This window comes from Leptonotus elevatus, chromosome 4 (genome assembly GCF_054856555.1).
Source record: "Leptonotus elevatus isolate MCC_2025b chromosome 4, RoL_Lele_1.0, whole genome shotgun sequence".
Classification (NCBI taxonomy): Eukaryota; Metazoa; Chordata; class Actinopteri; order Syngnathiformes; family Syngnathidae; genus Leptonotus; species Leptonotus elevatus.
The window spans coordinates 21,034,376-21,046,575 of record NC_141242.1 but is presented as its reverse complement, the minus strand read 5'-3'; the positions used below and the strand labels follow the sequence as shown (position 1 = coordinate 21,046,575).

Below are 12,200 nucleotides of genomic sequence, written 5' to 3'. Positions count from 1 at the left end.
CAAAAAAAAACAACAACAGTATTACTGTTCAACACCACTGAAAACTATAGGTCAACATTAAAAAAATAAAAGAAGAAATGACTGTAAACCACAGTTTTAAAGGGACTGCTACATGAGAAATAAACTTTTTGGAGCTTATAGCCATGTTAAAATGCTAATTCCTCACCAAAAACATGACCAAAGTTCTGTTTTCCTCCATTCGTCCCCTTGAAGGGGAAATTCAAGGTGATTCTGCTCTCCAAGCACCAGCCCCTCCCAACCTGAGAAAACGAGCTGTCGGCACGGTTTGACGTCATTGCGTGCGGCCCCACCCCCGCGCCACCTCTGCGGACTAAACGCACGCCCATTTTCTCTGAGACTCCCCTCCATGGGATAATGCCAAAAGTAGCCTTTATCAATAAACATTCTGTCCAAATGAATTCAAAGCAATCAATTATTCTTCACATTTGCGATGCCAAAGTGCAACGGAATGACAATTAGCTGTCTTAAAATCCATTGGCTGACACTGGTCTAAACTACAAGTAAAACATTTACACTGATGAATTTAAATGATGCGGTTCGTGACCTGCTTTGGTGCTTTTTTTTTCTCCTCCTTTATTCCCTCTAACCTCTCTGCTCCCCTCCTCTTCCACCATTTCTTGCGGCAAGGACCAGTTTTGTTCCAAATGTTTATTCAAGAATTGATGGCTTGCGTGACCAAACGCAGAGATCTAGCAGCCCGTGAAATTTAGAGTCCATTTTAAAAATCGACTTAAAAACTATCTGTAAGTTTTGTGGGCGTTGCGCGAAGCAGCCGGATCGGACGACGTCATGAGAGGGGCGCGGTAGCCACAGGGGAGAGGCGGGGTTTTACTGAACCGAGCGTTTGACTTCCAAATAATGCATTGTTTAAAAGCTTTATAGCGCAACTGCATAACCAATTTTATTACTCTTAAGCGTGTTAAAATGTTACTTAAAATATTTAATATTAAGAGTTAATAAAGTTTTTTTTTTTTTTAGGCAACAGTTGGACCTCAGAACTTATTTGCAGAGTATGTGAAAAATTGATTCTAAATCAATCAAATAGAGCGTCACAAAAGCAATGCTGTAATTTGTGGCACCATCTTTTAGAACTGTGTTTGCCAATGTGTGTTCTGCAATGCAAGGGTCTTACCGAGTGCCCTTTGCGCTGTATGAGTCCTTGATCCTCTGGTGCGATGGGGGAGGACTTCAGAGGCGGGGAGAGGGTGAGGTCCCGTCGTATAGGCCGAGAATCCATCTTGTCGCTCAGTCGTACGCTCTCCAGCTGGTCTTTGCCTTCCCGGCCCTCTTTCCCCTCTCTTCCTTCCCTTCCATCTCGGTTCTTATGTCTCTGTCGCTGCAGTGTGTGCGAGCGTCCCTCTCCGTGCGAATGACTGTCCCCGTGCTTCTCCTCCCCGTGCCCATGGGGCTTGTGGGCAGTGGAGTCTCTGGGCTGTAAAGGCTTCATCTCCATTTCGTAATTGCTAATTTTCTCTTCGTCCTGCTCGAGAAGCCGCCCTCCCCTGCTGTGCGCCGCCCTGTGCCCAGACGTCCAAGAGGCGGAAGAGGATGTCTCCGTCCATCTGTCTCCCCTGGTTTGTTTATGATTAGATGAGCCATGATCCCGGGACTTGTGATTGGAGGAACTGTGTTTGTGTCCGTTGGTCCTGCTCGTACCTTGTCCGCTAAGTCCCCCTCCTCCTTTATGGAAGACGCCTTTCCTCTTTTCCTCACTCCAGCTTTTTGCTCGCATGTACTCCACCTTTCCTCCTCCACCTTCACCCTCCCTGCTGCCTCCCTCTATCAAGACCTGAATTTCTGTCTGCCCTCCAGTCCCTTCTTTCTCACCCCGCTCTCCCCCTTCTTTCCCCCTGTCCCCGTGGTCGACTGCAGTCTGCCGGTGAAAGCGAGCGCTTTTGCTGCGTTGGGCTGGTCGAATTAAGGCAGGAGGACTGTGGGGAGGTGAGGAAGAAGGGGGACTGAGATCTGGGGTGGCGTTGGAAGGGTCCTCCGAGCCTGTGCTCCTCACGTAGAGGTCGGGACTGTCTGCGGTTCCAGCGCTACTGGACAAGCCCTCACCCTCCACTTCGCTGGAAACCTGACATTTGGGACGCTGCACCTCCATACCTGCGAAATCAGATGAGACCAGAAAAAAATTAGCATTGCAGTTTGTTTGTTACATTACACTCAGAAAATGAATAACGGCATAATTCACTTTTACGTGTTTTCATCTAGGCAATTTTTAGAATTTTATTAGATTCAATGAATTTCAAAACTAATGAAATTGAATTTGTTGAAACAAATATAGTTTAAATGGCAGGGCGTGGTTTAACCGAGATTCAAGCATTCCATTTGGGTTTACATAAATATTTCATTACGTCTATGCTCCACATTTCCAGTAGGTAGCGGTAAGGCAACCAGTTTGTCAACAACATTTCAAACTGACAGGAAGAAGAATTATTTTACCAGCATGCCTAGCTGCATTTCTAAATAGTTCCAGCCTTCTAACGGCTTTGGTTATAACTAACTACATCTAATTTAATTGTTATAATACTTATTGCTTGTGTTCTCCTGTTGTGTCATAATGGTTGTGTGTGTTTTACTTCTTGGGAATAATTTTGTGGCACCCTAAATTGGGGTGATGGGACACTGACTTGATAAGAAGAATTAAAAGAATAAAAATTACATTTTTTTTTTTACTTATCATGGAACACGTTTCTTAATTTACCAGATATTCTATATTTTGTCTAAAATGTAATAGATTGTGTTGAATTAAAGAAAGAGCCGTTTTTATTTACTAAAGTATTACAAAAAGGACAAAAATAGCAGCATAAATGGGCCCAAATGAAAATCCACGATAAGTGAATCCACAACAAGTGAACCGCAAAGTAGTGAGGAACTACTGAATTTGAGGTAAATTACAATTAAATAATTTTACACATAAATAATATCAATAGATATACTGTAAGACAATGACCCACACTCCTGTTTTTTTTTTGTTACTGGGTCGCGTGCTTGCAAATAACTTATTTTCTCATGGTACTGGTTCATTGGATACTCTAGTCTAAATTATCCTTATGTGTGAATGTGAGCTTGACTGGTTGCTTGCCTACATGTGCGCTGAGGTTGACTGGCAACCAGTTCAGGGTGTATGCCATCTATTGCCCAAAGTCAGCTGGAAAATACTCCAGCACACCCGCGACCATAGTTTAGATAATGAATGAATGTATTCATTTTAGACATCTACAGCTGAGATTTTCTAATAATACAAAAAAAATGAGAAAAACGTATAAGACTCATACCCATAAAGAAATTACAACATAAATAAACAGGGAGGTAAGAAAGAAATTCACAAACTATATATAGTAGCCTAATACATTCTGGTAAATGAATAAGCACAACTCCAAACAGATAAGACGGAGGTCGGAAGCAGAGCTGAACAAAATATTCTAATAGACGCGCAGAGTAAAATATGCACTGAAGCACACCTGATCACAAACGCAAGTGAAGACTTCAGGTGAAAAGTAATTACCTGATTTATTTAGAGCACCAGAAATAACAGCTAAGATGGGACCAACGTGTGATAGCTCATGCTGGAGGAACTATGATATTAAAATCACTCCCACATATTCTGGCTTGTCCTAAACTGAAAATATTCTTGAAATATGTCTCTAAAGCTCTCAGAGTAATTTTTGAACAGAATATTCCACAAAGCCATATAAAATGAGCAACACCTGAGGGGATGGAAAGAGGGGATGTCAAATAATTGCAATACATCAATACATTTCATAACTATCAGGTGGTTGAGGCCAAAGCCCGCCCCCCATCATGTAAGGATTGATGTGGTATCGAAATGATGGTAAATACCACATGTCCAGTAGAAAATTGCACGTGAACGCTCCCTAATGTCGTATTTTCTACTGGAGAACTGGGAATTTATTTTGATACCTGAGTTTCCGAGTTGAGAGAACTATTCAACTTTCAACATGGCGGAGAGCGCCGAAGGATTTGTGAATGGCAAGAAGTTAACATCCGCTGGCACAGCCGGTTGTTTTAGAATCCGCACAATTACGTAGCCTACACAATTTTGCTACAACAACAAAATCACATGAACAGAACTTGGTCGTAATTAGGAGTTTCCGAGTGGTAAGGTCCATCTTTACCATAGCACGTGAAGGCAGGGTGAGAAAATACGGGACATTTACCAAATGTAACAAATCACACATTTGTGAATGCTTCAACATTATACATAGAATGTGGTTCCATTCGCATTAGCATCTAGCTTTGTTGCGCTTCAATCAGTACGAGTGAAAACTTTTGATTGCCACAAAGAGTTTCACAGTGCACAGGGGTCACTGTCTCGGCATGGGACAAACGTGGGTTTGGTTGGTGTAGAAGTTCATCAATCAGTATTGTATTTCTTGATTTATTCACTACATTTACAGCTTAGCACACAATGCATGACGTCAGACTTCTTCTACGTGCATTATGCGTCTTCTAAGTCATTATGTGGGTGCCATCCAGTGTTCAGATTGAGACATTACAGCTGAATTACGCGGTGCCTTGTTAAGAAGATGACAAACTTGTGTTGCCATAACTCTGGTTAAATGGTAGGTATCCTAAATGTTAGTTGAAGCGCCGTTGAAGTTGTACAACCACATATTTTGATTCGGAGTTTTTCTAACCACTGGATATTTGTGTTTCGTTTTATTTATTTATCTATTTTACATTAATTTCATTGTGTGTTCCATACAAAATTTATATTTTATAAATAAATGGCAAAAAAAGGCAATAATTTCATGCAATTTTAAAAGGAACCCCGACTGTAAAGACAAGTTTGTTCTATATTATTTATTTTGTTGTTGCTAACATAACTATGAGATTAATTTTTCAAAAATCATTTCCAGTTTAATACATTTTGTAGAAACTTTACTTGGACGCCATTGTTATTTACGTCACAACGCATTCAGTGCGTAATGACGTAGAATGGCTGGCGATGTGAAATGCCTATAAAGAAAGAAAGGTAAGCCTCCATAGCGTTCCTAAAAGGACGATCAAAACACTTGAATGCGTCTGGTGAATGACGAGAGCATGGCGTGTGGGAGGGTGACACTCCCAATCGCGTGTTGTTTCTTTAGGAACGCTACAGAGACTTAACTTGCTTTCTCTATAGGCATTTCACATTGATCGGCAGAGAGCCGCCGCCAATTTATGTCACTACGCACTGAATGCGTTGCGATGTAAATAACAATGGCGGCGTACGTCCAAATAAAGCTTCTACAAATTATTATTAAATGGAAATGATTTTTGAAAAAATTATCTCATAGTTATGTTAGCAAATAAATACCTTGTCATTACAGTCGGGGTTCCTTTTAAGGGAAATGCTATACTGTATTGCGATTCCCAATGTAGCGGATCATTATAATTAAAGAAAGAGCTTGGGAAATAGCTCTTTCTTTAAAATGATCTGTCATGCAAGTCTGCAAAAAATTTGGGTGTGCGTGTGTGTGTGTCTCGCTGTGTTGAGCACAGTATGTGGTGGCTTGGCTACCTGCGGTGTTTTATAGGTGTGACTGACAGAGGCAAAAATGCAAAGCTTAAGGGTGGTTGACATGGACCGTTTCACAAGGATGCTTTTGTGGGCCTTTCTCTGTGCACTGTAGTCTGCTGTATCGGGAATCAGGAAAGGGTCTTTCCCAACGTTGGAAGAAATACATCGTCCAGCATTAAATCTCTGTCTACTGTTTGTCTTCATTTGGATCACGGAGATGAAGCAGGAGTCATGAGTTAGGCAGGAGGCCAGCCTATACCCTGGAGTGGTGACCAATCACTCACAGGGCAAATACCAGCAAAAAAGCCGGCTCATTTTTTTGTGCCCAGCGCAAGTCTGCACAATGGTGTGGAAATGGGCAGATGTATCTCAGTATCTGTCAATTTTGTGAGTGTGTGTGTGCACCCACCAGTTCCCGGATGCTGGAAGGAAGGGGAGAACTGCTTGGCAGTGACTCTGGCCATGCGACTCTCCTCTTGAGCTTTCTGGGCCGCTCCAACTGCTGCCTCTGCTTTGCCCTGCGCATGAGCAGTCCTGACACACGGGAAAGGAAATTTGCAAAAGGTTCAGTCGATACAGAAGTCGGACAGTGCTGCCATGTGTTTGCAGGGAGTTGATAATGTTGAAAATGCAGCCACCTTAATTACTGTACTTCTGTCAAGCACAAAAGTATGAAGGTGAGAGTAAATGTTTTGATTGGCATGCAATTGATTTTCATAAAACTTTGCAGACGAGTGGTACAAGAGCCATTTAAATTCTAAAGCAAAAACATAAAATAACTGCGTTTTTCTTTCTAGGTGATATACGTACGTACATACGCAACGTATTTTGAATATTATTTGTCTTTTTGAGTTGACCTATGTTGTGATTTTGTTCTATTAGGAGTCTCAGCAGGTTAGGGTTGTGAGGCTTCACATAAACACCTTTCATTGCCATCTACAGTTTCGTCTTGTTCTTGTCGGAGCATACTTTAGATAGGAAGTGCTACTCAGACAAATAAAAACATTCCATATTATTTTTTGTGTGTGTGGTTTTTTTTTTCAGATGTAGTGAAGCTTACAGAATATTTGTCGTGCAGTTTTGCAAACTCAAAATTAAAATGCACACAAACAACATTGTTGATATAAATATTTAATGTCTGTTTTTATGTTAATATACTTGACCTTAAATGCTCTTCCTTCTAGCTGACATACAATATGCAACAACATTTCCGGTGCGGTTATAATAGAACCGTTCCCCAGGACCTCTCCCAACCATGTTCTAGACCAGGGGTGGGCAAACCCGGCCCTCGGGGGCCAGAGTTTTGCAGGTTTTGGGGGTTTCCCTCTTCCAACACAAGCTGAGTCCAATCAACAGGATCGTTATCAGGCTTATACAGAGCTTGCTGATGAGCTGATCATCTACCAGCTGTGTTGGAGAAGGGAACATCCAAAACCTGCAGGACACCAGCCCTCGAGGACCATAGTTGTCATAGCAATTCATGCAATTGAAATTAAATCTAACTGTTAAATTCCTTCCTATTTCCACATTCACATTTGTGTTCTAATTGTCATTCGCATCTAATCTCTCGCAGGCGTGTTTTCGCCATACCACAACTAGAACTACTTCCAATCCGTGTCTGACAATCATGGGAAATGTCGTCCTACTAGACTAATGCTGTGGTTGCCGGTCAGATCCGACGCAAGCTGAGCTTTCCTGGCGGCACATTTCCAAAGTAACGGTGTGGGACCGCCGCCTGAGGTAGACGGCACAGCCAGATTCTAATTGACCCAACAAAAAAAGGTTGGATCATGGTGAGTGCATTGTTTTGTTTTGTGCAAGATAGCATTTAGCATCAGCTAATGTAATAACATAACCCCTAGTGACCAAATTGACTAGTGATTAAATTTGTTATAAATCATTCCTTGTGAGAATTTATTGTATACTTGATTTTCTGAGAAATTGGAGTGTCCCGGTTTTTAATTTTGAAAAGCTGGTCATCCTACACTGAATACAATCTCGTACTGTAAGCATATGAGTCATGTACTAACAGAAGTAGCTGGCACTTCTCTTACCAAATATACTGAAAAAACTAAATCAGAAAATAGGGGCAAGGTAACATGGAGCGGGATTTGATGAATACACATGAAGTAGATGATGGAGAGAGGTGAAGCAGGTTAATGGCGATGGAGAAGCGGGCGGCAGACTGTCAAGAATAAACAGGCAGGTTGGCAATGATCCATAATGACTCAGATAACAATCTGCCCACGAGTGGACATAGGCGTGGAGGAGATGCACAGTGATGAGTGTATGAGTGGCATGTGTGCGTTACGATAGCTGGAGAGTTGAATCATGGACTATGAAAGCAGGCGAGTAAAAAACGAAAGTCCATATTGGGACTGCCACACACTAACACACTAACCAGCCATCCATACATTGTCATAGCACTCATTAACATTGCTGGTGAGCTGGAGCCTATCCCAGTTGGCATTGGCTAAGTAAGAGATGGGCTTCACCTAATGGCGGAGGCACGTGGTCCCCCCTCCTGGATAATCAACAATATTGTCAATGAGGGGGCTACCGTTTAGCTCCGTTAACTCATTCACTGCCATTGACGGCTATAGACGTCAAAAATTCATTTGAACTAGTTCTATTAGTTTAACATTTTTCCCACTTTTGTTAACAAGAGTATGAAAACCTAGATTTTTTTATTGTATTAGAACAGATATAAAATTTGTGATTAACTGTGAGTTAACTGGTGAACTCATGCGATTAATTACAATTAAAAATTGTATTCGCCTGACGCCCCAAATTTTTAATAATCTTTTCTTTAAAAAAAAAGAAGAAAAAAAAGATTATTAAAAATTGGGAAAAAAATAATTACAATTATTATTATAAAAAATATTTTAAAAAGAAAAGATTATTAAAAATTAGGGGTATAAGGTGATTAAAATTTTTAATCGTAATTAATCGCATGACTTCACTAGTAAACTCACGATTAATCACACATTTTATATCTGTTCTAAATATACAAAAATAATTCTAGGTTTTCATACTCTTGTTAACAAAAGTGGAAAAAAATGCTAAACTAATAGAAATAGTTCAAATGAATTTATGACGTCTATAGCCGTCAATGGCAGTGAATGAGTTAACATTTAAGGCTGTCTATCACTGTAAGGTGAACATATACTAAAATAATGTGCAGTCAATATCACACAACCAATATCAGATGTTATTTTTGTTTCTATAAATATCCCCTATTTATTAGTGCATGATATCAAACCACTTCATGCTATGAGGAGGGTCACATGCAGACATCTTTATCCATCCCTCGCCCCACCTTCTCTCTCCAGCCTCCTTTTGCTCTCAGGGTGCAGCAGTCGTCTTGATGCAGTGCTACATGTCGATGGACATTGATTTTCACCTCGCCGCCTCTTTGTTTCTCTTACTCTGGCCCACAGTCTATGCCAACCATGCAATGCCAGGCACACACAATTTAGAAATGCCCCTTTGTGCTATGAGAAGATGGACGATTAAAAAACGAGAATCCCTTGTGCTGATAAACCTTATCCAGCTTGACTTCAACTTGGTTTTCACAACAAGATACAAAAACAATGTCTTAGTCATAGTGCTATCTTGTTTTGTTTTGGTTGTCACTTCACTAGTATATACGTAGCTGTCAGGCATGGTCAGATATTTGTGTCTTTACTTGGAAAAAAAAAAAGAAGTCATTCTCACTCCTTCCTTTATGACGCAGCTCTTTAATAAATCAACTTATTTTATAGAAACTAGTGTATGCTCAAAGGAAGCATAATTATACCACAAGATCCCTTCCCATGAGCGGAGAAAGGAGAGACAGAGCAGTGATAAGATGTATGAGAGGAAAGTAGGTAACAAAGAAGAGACACAGAGGTGTCTTTGATAAGGGGAAACAGGCAAGGGCAAACAGGCCTTCCTTATTCAACATCACTGAATCATTATCATTAATTGTGAAAGAGCTTAATTACAGACACGACTCAAGAGTTTAAGTGAAAAGAGATGGGAGAGAGCAAGCCTATTGTCTGGTTTATGACTTTTAGACAGACTCTCTTTCCACAGCTTGGGCTGATTGTTGGAATGAGACAAGCAGTCGGAGGAAACAAGCTGGAACAGTGATGCAAGTGTGAGGGAGAGAGCGAGAAAGAGAGAGAGAGCGAGAGAGAGAGAGAGAGAGAGAGAGAGAGAGAGAGAGAGAGAGAGAGAGAGAGAGAGAGAGAGAGAGAGAGAGAAGAGAGAGAGAGAGAGAGAGAGCGCAAGATGATAGAAATGAGGTGTTTGTGTGGTACGGACTGACTCCTCACAGATAGCCTGGTGCCATCATTTCAATTACATGTAGACATTTCTTTTCTTTTTCTTTTTTTACATATCTATTCTACTGGCCAATCTATTTGTGTGGGTGTTTTTTTTCTCTAATGTAGTCCAATGACCATTAACCAATCAAAAATATTGGAAATGACTTACTCTCTTCGACGATGCAATGTTGAATGGTTGAACAAACACAAAGTGAGGATTCTGGAGGTACGAGGATTCAACCTGACACCAGCGATGTCTATTTGCCCACTCTTTCAATGAAAAATACTTTTGAATGCCACATTTATGAAATGTTGGGTTTTCATTCATTATAAGGCTCATTAAACACAAAGATAAAGACTTGTTAGGCGACAAATAAAGAGACTATTGAGCAAATAAAGAGGGGCTGTTTACAAGTCAATGGCCTTTGAACAAAAGGAGTGAATCAAGAAATGATTGTAGGTCATACCTAGCATGGCAACCAATTATCAAAGAAGCAAATAATAATTCTGAGCGTTAGCATTGATTGTGATTTGACTATACAATCTACAGTATATTTGCCTAGGAAATATGAATAGCATTCATTTTATTATTTGCTTGCCTTATTAGAAAATTATTCAGTGTCATTTTTCAATGCCTCTTAACTCATGGCCAATCGACAGCATGTGCAGTTTTGCGAAGGATGGAGACAGGAAATTGTTCTTCTCTAACCACATAAAAAAAATGTTTTAATCAAACTTGTATTATCTACTCAGCATTTTGAAAATGTACTGATCAGGACTGTACTGCATGAAAGAGGAATGCCAACTTTATTAGCACAAGAATTTTACGTACTGGAGGGAATGAGCAGACCTTGTGGTCATTTAAAAAGGTGCTACTAGTGCTTATTCTGTATTCATTTTTGACTATACAGATTTAATACTAGAGTTTGAGACTAGATTGAGGACAGAGAGTCAAACAACACAATAATATTATAATTAAAATGTACTGATTGGTTAAACTATGACACAGGGTTGCACACAAATGCGCGACTGTTTGCCAATATCAGATACTTAGTGTGTTTGCATTTACTGAACCACTGATACAACCTACAAATCCAAAATGTGGCCTAAATAATTGCAGGTCGATTTGAGAATGGAAACGGCAACACTGAGGGATCAATTTGACCTGGAATGATTCCTCCTCATCCTCAAAATGAAGCTTAATCAGCATCATTGCTATCTTCAGTTCACTTCACTGTCTATCATTTTCTGGACCGTCTTTACTGGTCAACGTAAGCACATCAGAGGCTTCACTGATATCCAGTTCATATCAGATTTTGATCAAGACCTGAATTTAATCAAAATAAAGAAGAATCTCAACATTGTCTATCCATCTATCCATTTTCTCAACCGCTAATTTTACTAGCTGTCAAATGACGAGATGTAAACAAGCTTTAAATGAGCTGGTTTGGATGGATCCATGTTTTAGTTGCTCTTTCAGGTTCTCACAGGAAATGAAGCATTCCGAAAGGTCAAGTGTGTAAATTTAATGGCTGTGGCAATCATATGAAAAAAACAAAAGACAGAAAATAATGTTAGATGGTGTCTTACTTTTTCTTCTACTACTTCTTCTGTCCTATTAGAAGTAGGGATGTAATGATACCCAAACATCACGATACGATATCACGATATGAAGGTCACGATACGATAATTATCACGATATTGTGGGGAGGTTGGCGATTCAAAAAAAAGGTCACAATATTGTATTAAAAAAAAAGAACTCATACAAACAAACAAAAACACACACACAATATTGTGCTTTTTATACATTACAGCAATGAAAATTATTATAAAAATATTATAAATATTACATATAAAATGAGGCACTTCCTTGCTAATGCACGCACACATTGAGTTCCTACACATATTGACTCTGTTCACAAGCATATTATGTTCCCCTTCATTTGTCCATTAGCACGGATTTTAAACATAGAAGGGCCAAAACATGCCTTGTGAAAATTTAACTGCACCCCAAAAAAAACTAGCCACCAGGGGGTGCTAGAACTGCACAAATGGATATCAACCTGACTTTTTTAACCAACATGCTGCTTTTAATATCGTGACATGATGACAATGATATATTGTGGAAGTTTTAATATCGCAATATCACGATATTGCCGTTATCGTCCCTAGTTAGAAGTGAGGGTGCTGTGATGTTGGGCATGTCGCGATGAGTGTCCTTAACAGAGTCATCAAGTCTAAGAGGATTGTCTCTTTCCTAATTCAGCTAATGTATTCTCTTGCATGCCCACACGCAAGTAAACAAGTACGCTCATTGGGAATGCTAAATTGTTTAAAGT

At 40.0% G+C, this 12,200-nt stretch overlaps 1 protein-coding gene across 2 annotated transcripts in view; it reads right to left on the bottom strand.

Annotated features, from left to right (window-relative positions):
- Positions 1-12,200, bottom strand: part of jph3b (junctophilin 3b) — a 55,907-nt gene that overhangs the window by 11,793 nt on the left and 31,914 nt on the right. For both annotated transcript variants that reach the window (XM_086073079.1, XM_086073078.1), the window contains 2 exons: positions 5,961-6,085; positions 1,154-2,127 (listed from right to left, as the gene is read on the bottom strand). In XM_086073079.1, coding sequence (XP_085929205.1) covers positions 1,154-2,127; positions 5,961-6,085 — 1,099 coding nt within the window. The remainder of the gene's footprint in view (positions 1-1,153; positions 2,128-5,960; positions 6,086-12,200) is intronic.